We start from the raw sequence: 17,457 nt of genomic DNA, 5'->3' as shown, positions 1-17,457 counted from the left end.
CAAAATCTGTGGTCTCCTAGACACAACACAATTTCAGCAGAACAAATCCATTTTACAAGAAATACGTGATTATGGAGATCCGTGCCTAGGTGAGAGATGTCAGGAATACGGCACTGCCAGGTACTATATATAAATCAATTATAAGGGGGCTAAGCTTGAAGGGAGTTTCAAATGTGACTTTATAATAAACAGACAGTCTGGCTGGACAGGAGTGTTTCCGTTACAAAGGAATCCTACACTCGAGGATCAATTTAATGGCATCTGTTTCTTCCATTTAAAAGGTAAAGCAATTTACAAAAATATATCTATTTCTATACTCTTCAAAGACTTGTCCTTTATGAAAAGAGAACTTTAACTGTACATGAAATCAGGGAACTGAGAAATCTACCTGAAATAAGCATTTGTTTGATTTCCTTTGGTAAGATTAGAAAGATTTAAAAGGGAAAGTGGTTGGGGGTGGGTGGCCAGAGTCTTGGCTCCTTGAGAATGAAGCTCTATTTTAAGAGTTCAAGAATGAAGCAGGCTGCTCAGCCCACATCAGAAGATTTATTTCATCATCTTTCAGCCATATTAGTTTTAATTAATCACATTTCTTTGTTTGGCACTTGGATTCCCAGAAGGCATTCTGTTGTGGTTGAAAATAAAAGGCTCGTCTTTAATTCAGTGGTAGCTAATGTACACACACCACTGCTCTATTTCTCCTTTGGGTTGTCATCACATGCAGAAAAGTCTGCTAACAGAATATCCTTCCATGTTGTCTTGGGGGTCTGCTGGTACGAGAAGCTCAGCACGACTGTGGACTTACTGAGTCACCTCACTTCCCACGTCTGAGCACTCTTGTCCCTCTACCGAGTTCCGAGCAACTCCAGAGTTAGTCTGCTTAGATCCTAAAAGCTTCTACCAGCTGCGGGTGACATGGCCCCCTTCAGTGGGTACCCCATGAGTCGGTGGCAGGACCAGGTGCTGGTGGCCAGTGGCTCCTTCCTTCTGTGCCCAGGCTGGTGCCCAGGGACAGCAGTAATCCTCTTCTCAGGCTTGTGACAAACTGTAATCTGTTGTGTATCCTTTATGTCTTTCAAAAACACTCTTGTATAGAAAATAAACCAAAGCAGAAACAACAGTGGCAGTCCCAGTGTTCAAAGAGGTCAAGGGGAGGGGCATGTGGGTGGCTCACTTGCTCTTGGTTTTGGCTTAGGCCTGATCTCACTGGGGAGGCTGCTTCTCTCCCTCTCCCTCTGCCCCTACACCCCTGACTTTAAAATCAATCAATCAATTTTTTTTTTTTTTGAAGATTCATTTGAGGGAGAGAGAGAGAGCATGCAACAGTACATGAGAGGGGTGGGGGGCAGAGAGAGAGGCCAACTCCCGACTGAGCAGAGAGCCCTATGCGGGGACTGGATTCCGAGACCCTAAGATCATGACCTGAGCCAAAGGCAGACACTTAACTGACTGAGCCACACCAGTACCCCAATAAATTAATAAATCCTTAAAAAAAAAAAACCCAAAGACATCAAGGAGGTAGCCAGAGAGAGCCTAATTATTATTACTATTAATTTTTTTTAACCTCAAGCTTCCAGCTACATATGAAATTATTCAGAAAACCTAATACTGCTAATTCCAACTGAACTTGATTATGAGTCCCTAACTTGATTCAGTTAGCTGAAATATTTGGGAAATCCTTGCTGGAAGTCTTATTAAAGTTGCAAAAAGAAATCTGTACCTACACATGGTGAGTTTCCATGGCAAATCAACAACCCAGAAAACACTTTTCATAATTACAAGAATATGTGCTCTCATAAGGAGCTCAGAGTTTGAATGAGATGTAATTAAAACCCAAGAACCTTCATTCATACGTTATGAAATGTTTTAAGGGTGGTCTATTACATAAAGATATTTTAGTTTCCTCTTCTAAAATTTGTGTTCAATGTACAATCTATACTCAACATATCCCAGACAAGGTACATCACTGGACAGTAATATTCATTTTGGTTTCTACTGAATTTAAAGCAATGGCTTTAGAATATATTTGGAATTAGGCTTTTAGGCACTAGACTTTTATTGACTTAAAATGCATATTTCTTCTTTTCAAAAAGCATCTCACACTCTTGAGGGCAGGGGAGACCATGTCTAGCCCTTTCCATACCTCCTAGATCCACAGTGCCTTGAGCACAAGAAAGGCTTGACAATTGTCTGTTGATAATTAGAATGATGCTGAGCGTCAGCTCTCTGGGCCCTGGCCTATTTTGCACATGGCGGCAGATTCTGAATGCATAAAAGTTTTGCACATTTTGGAGAAATGAATCATTCTTGTTTGAACAAGCTTCTTAATGCTTGCCATTTAAATTTAGAGCAAATGTTCTCAGGGTTACGCCCTTCCCATCCACTTATGGGACAAAGGCATCAAAAAGACCAGAAGAAGGGAATATGCAATTGAAGTCTACAAAATTCATTGACTTGGTGAAAGGCCCAGCCAGGTACCAGAGGGTGACTAAGGCAAGAGGAGTTCACAGTGACTGAGCATTTGCTATGTGCGCCACACTCTAAGTACGGTTGGAAGGGCTCTACCTGCTTCGACTCCACAGTCCTACAACTAATTGGGCTCCACTACATGAGGCCTAACACTCTGGACAGACTTCCTCTTTTCTTCCTTTTTACCCCGTGCACTCCTGCCCCAAACCCACTGTCAACCTGGAGGAGGGAGGGGAAGAAGGAGCAAAGCTGGGCTTAATTCTTAACCCACTGAGCCACCCAGGCGCCCTGGCTGGGCTTAATTCTAGTAAGAGGCAGACTTTGCAGCAATAAATTTGAATTTTTATCAAAAATTATCTTCATAGGCTTTGGAGCAGGATGCCAATCTTCTTGAATGAATGCTTCGATAAATCTGTCTTGATTTTCAAATTTATTAACAAAACTCATTTTCATTTTTATCGGCATCTTAGTTTTGCTCCAGCAAACTCCTTTTCCCCCATAAGAGTCAGCAGATAAGGAATAGTGGGCCTATAGGCCACCTGCCCAGAATTATATGGTAGTGATGGCGATGTCAGGGAGCTCTCTAGCCAAAGACACACTGTAAGTTATTATGTGTGGTAAAAAGCAAAAGTACAATGCAAGTCTTCTTCATAATCAGAAGAGGAGAGATACAGGGAAAAACACAGATTTTAAACAAATAAATAAATAAATCCAAGCTATCACATAAATCCTCACAAAAAAAATCCTGTCCTTTCTAGAAACCAAAGTTGACTCTCTCCATCTCCCCCTCAGAAATAAAACCCATGCAGCTTGGTCTCTGTGCTAGGAGAGGTGAAGAGCAAGGGAGGCCGTGGGGGACCCGCTTCACACACCCCCAGGAGGTGGTCTTGTCACAGTCCTCTCGGGCATGAGGCTCCACAAAGGATGTTCTCTCCTGGAATTCCCAAGAAGTCTTGGGTCACCTGCTTCCCGGGAGGCTGGAGGCAAAAGCTCAGTTTCAGCAGAAAGGAGGAGGGCAAGGGATTATTTAAAGAACAGAGGAATTTACTTCTAGGTCAGCCCTTGGCAATTGCTGTCAGTGAACTGCAGCGCTAGGTTTTGCGATACCTGCTCCTGGGTAACTGACAGATGCAAGTTTGCACCTAAAATGAATACAGAGTCACCTAACTTCACTGAAAGGTGCTTCCCTCAGGCTGCAGGGTCTCAATCCTGCCCCTTCCAGCTGTAGTCTGCAGGGATCTGGAGGAAGCTTGGTCAAAGAACCAGATGGAAATTCTTGCTCTCAGGATATGTCCCTGAATATGCTGGGTGGAAAGAAAAACAGCTGCCAGCCTTTCAGTGGGATTTTCTGGGCCCAGAGGAATAAAAAAGGTTAGTTGCTTTCCCTTCTCTCTAATTGGTCCTGAACTTCCTCCATCAACCACACACTGCGTTCTCTGGTCCATCTCATTTTTGAAAAACAGGGAAAAGACTTTGAATTCCTGGGGACCTGGCATTTGAACTCCAGTTCTTCCATCTCTTCCCCCAGCACTCGGTACAATACATGCTCGGTGCTGTGTTCATTCATGCTGCTGACCAAGGAATAAGCCTGGAAAACTCAAAGTTCAGCTCCTGCTTTAGGCTCCTATCAGATGCCTGGGGAAAAAAAACCGACAGAGATCTGGGAAGCGGGCTCCTCAGTGAAGCTTCCAGAGAGGATCTCGTGTCCCTGCTGAGCAAAGGGCTCTTTGAGTTCTGCATCAGAGCTTGGGAGCTGATGCTGCTGGTCTGTGCTTGCTGCTATGGTCTGTAAGACTTCCCGTTGGACCTGACTGTTCTGAGTCATTCTTACTCTTGTCCTCTTCCGAGCAGACTAAGAAATTATATATATTCCTTACTTGGAAAACTGACAACTTGTTTAAAAAGAAATGTCACCCCCAAATTAAAAAAAAAAAAAGTCATGGGTTCAAACAAGAATTTCTGATGGATTCAGTTCTTTTCTTCTACACCTACCTTGTAAGAATGTTAAAGATCCAAGTTTCATGTAAACTTGCTCCTCATCTAGAAACTTCAAAAATGATGAAAGCTTTCTTGAGCAGAAAAAAATTTATTTATTTATTGGAAGATCTCATTAAATTTAAGAAACTCACACTAAAACTCGCTCTTCTCTTTTGATAAATAAAGGCTTGCAGAATAGAGATTGCCACCCTCAAATAAGCAAGTCCAAGTCCAATAATGAAGCAGTCCTGAGAAATCTCATCTCCACTTAATAAGAGACATACATTGACACATAAATGCTAGGTTCATTTTTCAGACAAAGGATATATAGCTTCAAAAAATAGTGGCATGGTGCCTGCTTTTATGCTAAGCTTCTAAAAGATTTAAATGAGAGGAATTTGAGGATGAAAGGGAAATTTTCTAAGGCACTGGTCCTGAAACTTTAGCATGCTTCAGAATTCCCGGGAGCATTTAAATCACAGATTGCTGGATCTCACACCCACCTCTGCCTCCCCTAGAGTTTCTGATTCCTTAGGTATTGAGTAGGGCCTGAGGATTTACATTTCTAACAAGTTCCTAGGTGATGCTGATGTTGCCGGACTAGGGACCACACTTTCAGAACCACTACTCTAATGAATTTGAAGTCCCTTCTGTAACCGCCTGGATGCAGAGCACTTTCTGGTGATCATCATTTATGTCCCTGGCCCTCTCTAAACCCTGAAGAAACAGAACGCTCTGACCACTTTGCAATCTTGCTAACCTGACCCTGCTGGAATCTTGATTTTGGTTTCTACCAACACATTAGCAAAGATCCTCTGTTCCTGTTCTGGATTTTGTTAAAGGGGTGAATATTTTAGTCACAGGTATGTATGAGGAGATAGGTCAAATCTACTCAAACCCTCTGATTTTCTTTTTTGGAAATGGTGGCAACTGTGGTTCTTCCCAGGCCCTTTAGACAACACTCTTACCCTCAGACAAGCAGTCTCCCTTGGTGTCTCCCACATCCGAGTGAGCATTTCTCTTGCCTGCAATACTGAGATTTACATCTAATTTGAGAAGAGAGATTTCAATCGGCCTCTTGGTTCAGGCAGAGCACATAAAGCAAGGTTCTCACTCAGCTTCTCTCCTTTTCACAACTCAAGGAGTGATATTCCTTTCTTGGTACCAAATGGGGCCACCCCTTTGATTACAGGTTAGGCAACATTTATTGGAAAAATGTCTCATTCCCCAGCACATTGGCTCAGAGGCTAGAAAGTTTCTTCTGAGATTAAAGAATTCCCACATAAGAAGTACTCTGACTGAAACCAAATTTTATGTGTATTTCAGCACCAGCAGTGGCTGCCACGCTCTGGAAAAGGATTTTTATGGGAATAGGCAAATATCCCTGAGAAAAAAACAACAGCCCTAGATCCATGGATGGAGAAACAACTGGAGCAATTTAAATCACCATGTCCCTAAGAAGGAGTTTTGAGTTCTATTAATAAAAAGCAGAGTCACGCAAAGATGAAGGTTTAGTATAACTCAAATAAAAGTGAGTTATGTGGCCATTTCCTAATACCTACGCCCCACCTGAGATATGGAAGAGCATGATGGCATCTCATGATGGCGCCTCACAGGGGTGCATGAGGCAGAGTATGACAGCGCCTCCTAGGGGTGTTTGTAAAAGAGCACGACAGCACCTCACAGGGGTGCGTGAGGAAGACCACGATGGCGCCTCACGACAGCGCCTCACAGGGGTGCGTGTGGCCGTCGTCAGCATTACCTGATTCATCTACTCGCATTTTTTTAGTAGGACTATCACAGTTCTCATCATCTGACATTTCCATCTCTTCTTCACGGCGGATGCCCATGAGCTGCTCACTTTGAGCGTTCCGGAGCTCCTGAAAGCAGAGGACAGGAGGATGTCAGAGTCTCAGACATATGTCGACACACCTTTTCCCAGTGGTCTTTAGGTGTACTGTGACTGATATCTGAACGCTTTGAACCTGAAGTGTTCCCCTCCCAAACACTGCCCCAGGTAATCTGGAATAAAGTTCTGAGGGCTGTGGGGGAGTAGGAAGAGCCAAGGATAAATCCCTGCTCACCAGTGACTAGTCAGGGTGTCTTTAGCAAATTATTTCATCTCTTGAGTCTCAATTTCCTCATTTGCCAAAAAGGGGATAATAGCATCACCTAGTAGGATTCCACAGAAATGCCTCTTGCCATGTGAGGGACTCTGAGCTAATAAGAAATACGCACAATGACATTTATAAAAGGTCTTGTTGACCACTGTGTAAATTCAGGAATGTTTCTTCATCTCTCTAAACCTTGATTTACTCATTGGAATACTGTGCTAATAACAGTTTTGAGGATCAAATAAATTAATGCATGCAAAACTCCTTAGGATTATGGTATACACTTGGTTCGCTAAGTTGATAACAGAGACAATAATTCTTCATGCAAAGTAGCACCCCTGCAGGGTATCTGGATGGCTCAGTCGGTTAAGGTTAAGCGTCTACGTTCAACTCAGGTCATGATCCCAGGGTCCTGGGATTGAGCCGGCGTGGGCTCCCTGCTCAGCACAGGGTCTACTTCTCCCTCTCCCTCTGCTCCAACACCACTTATGATTCCTCTCTAATAAATGAATAACATCTTTAAAAAAAAAAAAACAGTGCCCTTACATTGTGTGCGCGTGCCCATGTGTGATCATACACACACACTATTCAGATAGCGAAACGGTAAAATGCCAAAGATGCTGGATGACAAAATAGAACCGATGCCTTTTTGGTGTTTCACATCATCAGGTAGCATTTAGTGTTTCTGTGTGATGGCTGTTTTGACATCACTGAGAGATCTTAGGATCATATCTTACTTTCTCTACTTACTAGTGGAGTGATGGTAGTCAAAGAGTATATGTGAAAACTCACTGTAAAAAGTAACAAGTCACAATAAATTTTTTACTCCCTTGCCAAAAAACTAGGACACTAATTATTCATGGTAAGTAATTATATTATTTTGTATTAAGCTGAATATTGTGTATTTGTGAATCCTTACCAGTTCTGTTCTGTCAAATGTACTATCCTCACAAAAACAAAACAGGGAAAGAACTACATTATTCTTTTTCTCACCTCTGAAATTGAAGTCTCTAAATAAAAGTCAAAGAGTTAAAATAATTTTGCTTCTGAAAAACAATAAAACTAAATTATAACACCTAATGTATTAACGGCATGATTTTAAACATAGTTCTAATGTCCACCTAATGGATGTGTGTATTTTATTGTGTTACAGGTTCTCTGAACTCTCCTCTCTCTTTAGCTCACAGATTTTAACGTAGTAGGACCAAAAGAAAATTAGGTCTTGCTAGCAGTATTCACGTGGTCAACTCTGAACCCTGGCAACAAGCCCTGCAGAGGACCAGGAAAGGGGAGAAAGGGCATGAAGTCAAGGTCCCTGGGAGAGGGATGCCCATCACAGGGAGCCTTGAGAGGCCTCCAGGAGGATGGGCAGTGCCTCCTCACTTGACCCTGCCAGCCAGTAGAAAGAAGTGCCAATTGCGCCGTAAATAACACCAGTGGCTCTTGGAGGTGGATGTCACATGTGATTAGTGGGGACGCCTTTAGGTTGTGTACAGCTAATTTTTCTACTGACAAAGATCCCAGTTCCTAAAGAGGTGGCGTGAAAATACTTGAAACAAGGAAAAGTCAGGAGGAAGGAATAAATGAGGCTGAAAGGGCCTGTTGTTGAGTCCCCACAGTTAATGACAAACTGTCATACTGTAGCTGTTCTTGTGTGGAAGGGTGTTGGAAAGGAAAAAAAACAACTGGAGGGGGAAAAAAAAAAGCCGAGGGTGTTTCCACAGGGTGCCTCTGGTTCAGCAGTAAATCGCTCGTACACTCTCATAAATCTGCGAAGGTGTTGCAGATAATTAACAGATGCTGTACACGGGAACGCGGAAAAAATCAAGCCAATTATCAAGCTTATACGCAACAGAGAAATCATCCACAATGTTAAATTACCAACTGGTATTTAATCAATTAAGCGACATGTAGGAGAGAAAATCAAAGGTAATTTAGAATTCTATTTCCTAGAATATCAAAAGAGGTGGTAGGAGTGGCAGGGAGGCACATAGCCCCTTTGCAGGAGCACCTTTCAGGAACGTGTGCATCCATTTCTACTACGATCTGTGGACCCAGCAAAGTGAGCAGGCTTCCTTAGAACAAAGCTGGAAGTTTCCTGTGCCCTGCTCAGCAGCGGGGACACAGCCCCAGTTCCTTTGGGGACCAGGGCTAGGGGCAGTGGACCAGGCCGTGGGAAGCGTGATTTAGATCAATAATGGATTATTTCCCAACATTCACATACTAGTGACAGCCTTTTTATGTCAGATCATTAGCATAATGCCACTTGCCTTCCCCTTAACATTTCTTTTAATCATTTGCTGTTTATATGAAGGAAAAAAAAATAAGATAAACAATTATTAGACCCTCTATTCCCAAATCTGAATCAGTTTATGGATATCAATTTGTGTTTTCATAACCCTCAATCTGCATATTTCATCCTAAACGAGGACTCTCTTTCCTCCTGAAAATCAGCCTTGACTCAGGTCTCAATTCAGGGTCTGGGAGAGCAGCAGGTCAGCACCCTTTGTTTTTCTGGCCCCTGAAAAAATTAAAGAGAAATCCCACTTCCTCCTTACTCATAATCCTGAACAGAGGAACAGAACTACATCAGTCACCAGCCACCTTCTTAAGTATTTGTGAACAAAATAAAAAAATGTCCTTCTTAATAAATTGCACCAGCATTTTAAGTGTCCCATTATTGTGGAGTCATTCAGTATTCACCATAATAACAGTGATAATAAAGGATTCATTTGGTATTCATGTGGATGTTACATCTAGTGCCATTGGTATTTAGCTGTAATTTAGCGTTAGTTAATGGGCACTTAAAATGCTACCCAAATGATTGATATTATAGTACTTTGTGGTTCTTCAAACTCCATATAAAAAACTTATTTTACAAGTGTGAGCCCAAAATCATTAAATAAACAAGCCTTACCTTCTATAAGTTTGGGGATTTTGAAAGAAGGGAGTATCATTTAGAGAACTTTAATATTAACATGCTAGAGATGGAGAGGCATCCAAATGGAAAACATTCTCTCGTTAAAAACACACACACACACACACACACACACACACACAAAACAAATAAGCAAACAAAGATAGTATACTTACTTTTAAACGACAGGTTCAAAGCGTACACTAAACTGTGAAGTTAAAAATAACAGCTGCACGACCAATGACTAATGACACATTCTGGTCTTTCTGGGTGGCAACGAAGGTCAGGGTCTGGCCTCTTTCCTTGGGGTGGATACTCACACTTCACACATGCATTGCTGCAGAAGGGTGGACTCTGGCTAGCCTGGACATTCGATCCCCCAAGGGAAAGGCACTCTGGGGAGAGCTGTTACATACCTGTCTGGCTAGCAAAGGGGACTAGGGCCTTATTTATGATGGGAAGGCACAGAAGAAAGGCTTACTTGCCATTTCTAGCCCAAAGAGCAAAGCATCATCATCATGTTGCAGAACACTGGGGGGAAAAAAAAAAACCCTCCATATTTATTTAAAAAGCCAGTTTTCTATTTTACATTACACTTTTCTTCAGAATAGGCAGGCGAAGTGTCTTGGCTTATTTCCGAGCTTTTTGCTATGAATGGGAGAGATGCCTTTCTCCCTTTGCGGGGTAGAAAAGCACTCTGTTTTCTAAGCATTAAGTCAGCTGCTCTTCTGGCTAAGGCCCAAGTCTGAGCTGGGTTCGGAGCTGACAATGAGACAGGACAATGGTACAACAGCTGCCCGCTATAACAAAAACCGAAATGGCTGCAGCCACACTATTCTCTGCCAATCCAGCTGTGTGATGGTGGTTAAAAAGTAATCATAAAATCACCAACCTCAGAGTGCTTTCGCCAAATGTCTATGTTCTTGCGCTGAGCTTTCGAGAAATGGTCCCAAGCTTTTTGTCTGGTAGAAGCGTTGAAAACGGCCACAATCTGCTCAACTTTGGTGAACAAGGAAGTCAAACAAGACAAGTAATTTATGTTGTGATCACTATAGGGAAGCAAAGCAAAGACACTAGGAGTCTATGGATGATGTTACAGTAGAAATAACATCATCAATATCCATCCAATTTGTGCCTTTTTATACTTACATTTTAGCAAAGTTGGGGAGGTCTCCCTTCAAGTCTGTCTCCATAACTTTAGGTTAAAACAAATTCTAAATACGACTGGGAAGAGTTCATGGGCATCTGCTTCCAAGCATTCCACAGCTCTTGTTTAAAAATGGGACTTGCTATGCCTATATACCAAGATCTACAGAGACAGATCTGGAGTTGGCATACAGATACAGATACATGGATAGAGGAACGTCGGTTGGGGGCTTAGAGGTGAAGCCGGGGTGGAGTGGCTGAATGAGGAAGAGCCAAACATGTATCTTTTCTTTTTTGGTCTCCATCTCAAGGACTCAAGTGCAGTCCTCGGAAGACAGTACCATTTCCAAGTTCCAAGCTGGGGCAATGAGTAGTTATTTCATATTGCCCCTCAATCTCAAGGGCCATTTTTACTCCTTGGCTCCTTTCTCCTTCCTGCCCCTCCCCCTCCCCCAGCCCTTGCACTCACTGCAGTCAGCCCTCCAGCCCTCTGGCGGGGAACAGGAGCCATAGCCTCCATTCAAGACGGACCAAGGCTCCTCCAACCAGCTGCTCAGGCATGCAGATTGCATTTCAACACCCCGTGGCGCCCTCTGTAGCTCATCACGACCACGTACCATTCTGTTCTGCCATTTTCACTTTCATAAGGCTGCCCTCCCAAACCCTTTGAAGTGCTAACTCTCTCACTTTGACTTCATTTAGTACTTTTGGGGCTCTTGGGAAGAGCACTACTGGAATGATAAATGTTGGGGGTCTGAACAAAGCTGTACAGAGAAGGGCATGAGCTCTTAGTAGTGGATTTTAGGGGTGGGGCCAACCAACAGTTATTGATCTAATAAGCATGGGATTAGGAAATTATAGCACCAAATTAACAGTAAGATTAAACTTGAATTTCTGAATATTTAGTTAGGAAGGCACAGTTAGAATTAGCCTCTCATGGATGCTAATACTCTAACATAAATCCTTCTTACGTGATTCCCAAGGCTCTATTATAAAAAAGGGCATCAAAGCTCTTCCAAATCTTCCAGGTGTCCAAAGTATGACAAAGAGTAATCGAGTAATCCCCACAGAAGAACAACAATCGTAAAAAGAAGCCCACAAAACAAACAAGAGTGTGATGGAGCAGAGAAGGAAAGTAGATTCTGTTCACTTATCACACTGTAAATGTCTCATAAGGCTAATGAGCAACCACTTCCTGATCAATGTGTAATTCTCACAGAGGCTGTGATGTTTACTCATTACTACCTTGAAAGAATCCCAACTCCAAACCTTCCTATTCATCAAACTTTATCATTAGGTCACATGATGAATTGGTTGCACCCAGTTTGCAGCAGGAGGAGGTGCCACCCCCTTTGCTCACACTCTCCGTGCGTACACATGGCTCCCTTCCCCGACCTTGTCTGGACAGGGTCACACATTGTGTGCTGCTCTACGTGTGGATGTGTACCTGACCACCAGCTCTCAGGCCTCTGCTGGGCTCCAGGGCAGCATAGCCGGTGGACAACTGGCTCTGCCCTCCTGCCCCGGCTCCCTGCTGTTTTGTCTGCACGCAGGCTGGGGTCATGGGGGACTTTAAGCTACCTTCTGCAGGGGCAACACAGAGCAGTCAGCCGAATATGCACCGGTGAAATCCACAGTCAGATGAGGTTATCTGGCAGGGGTGGTAATCACAAGCCTGTTAAAGAGGACGGGACCCCACTGCTTTAAGAGTAGAGCTTTGTAACAGCCATCTACAAGAGTGAGAACTGTGGTATCCAGAGGGGAAGGAGCAGTAAGGACTGAGGCAGAGTATTTGGGTGGTGACAGTCAAAATTCTGCCATCAATCAAGAAAGGTTGTTAATAAAGGGAATAAACTAGAGAGAAAATTCTCTGTTCATGTATGTGTGTGAAGTAGAGGGAAGGTAAGAGTGGCCAGTAACACCTCTGGAAGCATACGGAAGGGAAAGCACTTAGAAAAAAGACCTAGTGGCCAAATACTACACAAGTTCAAGGGTAAAAATAGATCCTCTCATACCTACTCAAGCCATGTTCTGTGGTAAATGTGTTGTGTTTGAGTTAAAGTGCCTCAGTTATTTAGAACAAGTCGTTACCATATCCCAGGGCATAGTTGCAATGCAATCAACTATCCACCCATCCATCCTTTCATACAGCAAATATCTGAGTTCCTCTGGTTACCGAGCACTTGACTGACTGCTAGAAATATATAATTAAGACAGTGCTTGCCCCTTGATGAGATCACAGGCTCTAGGGAGAAAGAAAGATAAGCAGTTAATTATCCTATGCCAGAGACGTGTGGATGCTATGCGGACACAGTAACTAACTCAGTAGGTGGAGTCAGGAAATACTCCCAAAACTCCCAATGTTGCTAGACCTTAAATGATGGATCAATGCTTGCTCCTGAGTTCAAAGGGTGGTATGGAGTCATGAAAGGACTTTGTAGGGTTGGGGCAAATGCTGAGTGAGGATGGATCAAGAAGGACAGTGGATGCTAAGCCAGCTGGTGAACTTCGTATTGTAGCCCTAGGACACACATCTGAGAAGGATTTGTTTGGAAGAAATGATGAAGGCTTGAGTTAAAGCAGAGCACTGCAGTAGAGGCAGGAGCAAGGAGTCATTTGATGGAGTGAGGTGATACCACAAGGGGCTGACTTGCTAGAAATCTCCCTTTCAAGAAGGGGAGACAAGGATGGCTCAGCCTGGAGAAGTATGTAGAGACCATGAGGACAAGCACAGGGGGAAGTCTGAGAGAGAAGGTAGAGAGTTTGCTTTTTTTTTTTTTTTTAAGATTTTATTTATTTATTTGACAGAGACAGATCACAAGTAGGCAGAGAGGCAGGCAGAGAGAGAGGAAGGGAAGCAGGCTCCCTGCTAAGCAGAGAGCCTGATGCGGGACTCGATCCCAGGACCCTGAGATCATGACCTGAGCCGAAGGCAGTGGCTTAACCCACTGAGCCATCCAGGCGCCCAAGAGTTTGCTTTTGAACATGCTGAACTTGACATGCCTGAAGGTCATCTCGATAGAGCTGAAACACAACTGGGGGTTCAGAAAGAAGTCAAGACTCAAAATTGAGACAGGTCTTAAATTTTCCAGACTATTCTCAATTTCAGGAATTGTGTTCTTTTCGGTATGGTAATTAATTAAAAGCAAAACTACAGGTGGCTAACAAATAATAAAGAACCCCTCCAAAACCCAAAACTGCGAAACTCAGCTTAGGTTTAATAAATATTCTCACAGTGTTTCCAAGGCCCAGTTTACTTCTCTCATTTCTGTGCAGACTGCCCCCAACCAGCCATTTGTCTTGCAATGAAAGCTCTTGGGCACACAAAAGGACTCAGAAAGAGTGCCTGGATCAGCAGGAATTCATCATCCTTAGGGAAAAACCACCTCAAAGAGTATGCCTTAATGAATGTGATTTAAAGACAGCAGATTTTCAAAATCATAAATCAGGATGACTGCTAGTGGTGATGTCACAAGTAAAGACCATACACTTTTTTTTTTTTTTTTAAAGATTTTTAAAAGAGCGCACACGAGTGGACAGGATATAAGGAAAGGGAGAGAGAATCTGAAGCAGGCTCCAGACTTGGGGACCTAATCAGGACCTGATCTGAAGCCAAGAGTCAGATGCTCAACCAACTACACCACCCGGGGGCCCCAGTATACACTCTTCATTGTCTCCAGCAGGGAACCCCCAAAGAGCAAGTTGCCGAATTTGACCATCACTCACTACTTCCCTGGTATATAATTCACACTACTTGTTCTATATATAATAAAACTACAAGTAGTTACTAACTGAACTGAATTTTTAAAATTCTACCTAAGGGGTGCCTGGGTGGCTCAGTCGGTTAAGCATCTGCCTCTGGCTCAGGTCATGATCCCAGGGTCCTGGGATCGAGCCCCTCAGTGGGGCTCCCTGCTCAGTGGGGAATCTGCTTCTCACTCTCACTTTGTGCTCTCCCTCTGTCTCAATCGAAGAAATAAAATTTTTAAAAAATAAAATTAATAAAATAAAATTCTACCTAAAAGCTCAGAGAAGAGATAAATAGTAAACAAGAGATAAATAGTAATACTGGCATTTGTTCAAAAAAGCAGCTTATAGAAGAACAAATTCAGATCAGCCCCAATCTGTGCCAGTAGTGCGCCCAGTGGGCTAGAGACTATGAGGTTCTGAGGCCCTAGTTGAGGCTGGATCAGCTATACACATAAATATTTTTAAAGTACTATCAACAGAAAAAGATCAGTCGGAAAACTTAAATCTACATTCACACACCTTGCAAATTTCCCCCAGCCCACTGTCAAATTCTACATTATAATGTTTTGCCTAAATTAGGTTGAGAATCAAGAAAAAATTAAAAGTGATTTTTTTCACAGTACGTTTGAATGTCAGTCTTAGATGTCAAAAGAGATTCTGTAACATATATCCAGCAGGTATAAGTGAACCTAAGAGAAGGGGAACAGAGCTTCGATGAAGTTGCTAATCACCCTTTGCAGCTGCAGATCCCACGTTCAGATAAACTGAGGTCTGTTAAAAATCTTTAGTTTATTTGAGCAAAACGGATGGAATCAGGCCATGCCAAATAGGCAGTGGTTAAGGGGCGCTCCCCTTCTTGGCAGGGCTGGGAAGAGGCTTTTCTAGAGAAAAGGCAGAAGCAAAGCAAGGAAATCATGGATTGGTCACAGCTTCAGGTCTAATTGGTTGCTTGTGATTGGTTGTGTTTAGGTTTTGATTTTGTGACTTCAGGCATTTGTAGACTTGGATTTGGGTTTGCCTATGTATGCCACAACCACACCAGAGCCACCTCTGTCTGGGGTTCTCCTTGTTCAATTAACTAAATATCCTACTAGTGATTAGTCATTCTTTGCTATGTGTAAAGAGACCCACATACACACACATAACACACATGTGTATATGTATAATCTTCAGAATTTTTTTAAAAAATCCATAAGACTCGGGCATCTGGGTGGCTCAGTGGGTTAAAGCCTCTGACTTCAGCTCTGGTCATGATCCCAGGGTCCTGGGATCGAGTCCCACATTGGGCTCTCTGCTCACCAGGGAGCCTGGTTCCCTTCTTCTCTCTCTCTGCCTGCCCCTCTGCCTACTTGTGATCTCTGTCTGTCAAATAAATAAATAAGAATCTGAAAAAAAAAATCCATAAGACTAATTTAATAATCTTTATTTATTTATTTATTTATTTTAGTGCTTTCCTCCACGTCAAAATGTTCGGACATCTGCTGAGTTCAGAACATACTTCTCACTTGGGAGAGAGCTTTGTAAATTACCATTAGAAGACTTGCCTTCAGTCTAAGGGAAGGAAAGCTCAGAACAGGATATCCGTTTACCCAGAAACACGCCCTGCTGAAACAAGCTCTCTGCGGGCTGCCTGGGTGGCTCAGTCCATTAAGCATCTGCCTTAGGCTCAGGTTGTGATCTCAGGGTGCCAGTGATCTAGTCCCACATTGAGCTCTCTGCTCAGCAGGGAATCTGCTCCTCCTTCTGCCTGCTGCTCCCCGTACTTGTGCTCTCTCTCTGGCATATAAATAAATAAAATCTAAATAAATAAAGTAAAATAGAATAAAACAAAATAAACAAACTCTCTGAGAAGGATCAGAGCATCAAGCACAAAACTTCTGGTTTCGGGGTTGTACAAGGCTCCTAAATTCAGAGCTCTGGGCAGAAAAGCCTTGGAAGTTGGGACGCCTGGGTGGCTCAGTTGGTTAAGCAGCTGCCTTTGGCTCAGGTCATGGTCCCAGTGTCCTGGGATCGAGTCCCACATCGGGCTCCTTGCTTGGCAGGGAGCCTGCTTCTCCCTCTGCCTCTGCCTGCCATTCTGTCTGCCTGTGCTCGCTCGCTCTCCCTCTCTCTCTCTGATAAATAAATAAAATCTTTAAAAAAAAATTATTAAAAAAAAAAAAGAAAAGCCTTGGATGCAAGGAAGAGGGAGGTTAGGCTCCTCCAAAGAACACAAACCCAGCCTTTTCCTTGTCCTCCTGACTGCGTTCTTCCATAGTCCCTGCACTTCCTACCTCGTGCGCTCTAGCTAAATGGCTGCGAGAGAGCCTTTGATCCCTTTACTGTGGCAAATATCTGGAGAAACTAAGTCCTTCCAGGCAGAAGGCTTGCCTTAATAGAGTATCTCAAACAAGTCTTCCAAACTCAATTTTTGTTTTTAATGTAATCTGGGCTCACCATAGAGCCTAAGTCTGTAAGCTTCTGAGGAAATGTGGTTTTCCTTTAAGGGATAACATTTTTCCACATCCTCTAAGAATAGCTCAGAAAAGATGTTCAAAGAAAGGCACATAACTAATGAAACAGTTGACCCCCCCCCCCCAGCTTGTTACTGTTTTTAAATCCTAAAAGCTGGGGTGGAATTGATGAGTCTTGGCTCCAGGCTGAGGAATTGTAACAGAAAATACAGTAAGTGATTCAGGCTCTCAGGACACCCAGAGGAGCAAGACAAAGCCAGAGGGAGGAGCAGTTAGTGTCTGACAGGGGCAGGGCAAGCCGGGAGGAGAGATTCCCAGAGAGATTCCTGCCTACTCACTCTGGGTCCTGAGCACAGAGGAGCCTGCCAGTCAGCCTGGCAGGAAGCCCGGGAAATAGAGAATTAACACGGTCAGACCCATACATTAGGGAGGCATGGCCTAGAATTTCAACTTGAGGAGGAAAAAGGGCAGGCTGGGGTTTTCTCTGGAGATGGGTGAAAAAGAGCACTGCTGAGTGACACTGTGAATCCATCACAGCCCCATTAAACCTGAGGTCGGACAGCCTGAGCCAGCAGCATGTTTCTTAACTTCCTGGCTAGACGAGGCCAGATGGTTGGTTCTTTGCGGGGGA

General features: G+C 43.3%; 1 protein-coding gene across 16 annotated transcripts in view; it reads right to left on the bottom strand.

The window, feature by feature from the left end:
* ENOX1 (ecto-NOX disulfide-thiol exchanger 1) overlaps nt 1-17,457 on the bottom strand; it is a 563,146-nt gene that overhangs the window by 119,945 nt on the left and 425,744 nt on the right. For all 16 annotated transcript variants that reach the window (XM_082701321.1, XM_082701317.1, XM_082701322.1 and 13 more), the window contains 2 exons: nt 10,370-10,476; nt 6,209-6,326 (listed from right to left, as the gene is read on the bottom strand). In XM_082701321.1, the coding sequence (XP_082557447.1) occupies nt 6,209-6,326; nt 10,370-10,476 (225 nt within the window). The remainder of the gene's footprint in view (nt 1-6,208; nt 6,327-10,369; nt 10,477-17,457) is intronic.

This window comes from Mustela nivalis (assembly GCF_964662115.1).
Source record: "Mustela nivalis genome assembly, chromosome: 15".
NCBI classification, from domain to species: Eukaryota; Metazoa; Chordata; class Mammalia; order Carnivora; family Mustelidae; genus Mustela; species Mustela nivalis.
Note: the sequence above shows the minus strand (reverse complement) of the source record. Positions and strands in the feature narration are given on the sequence as shown.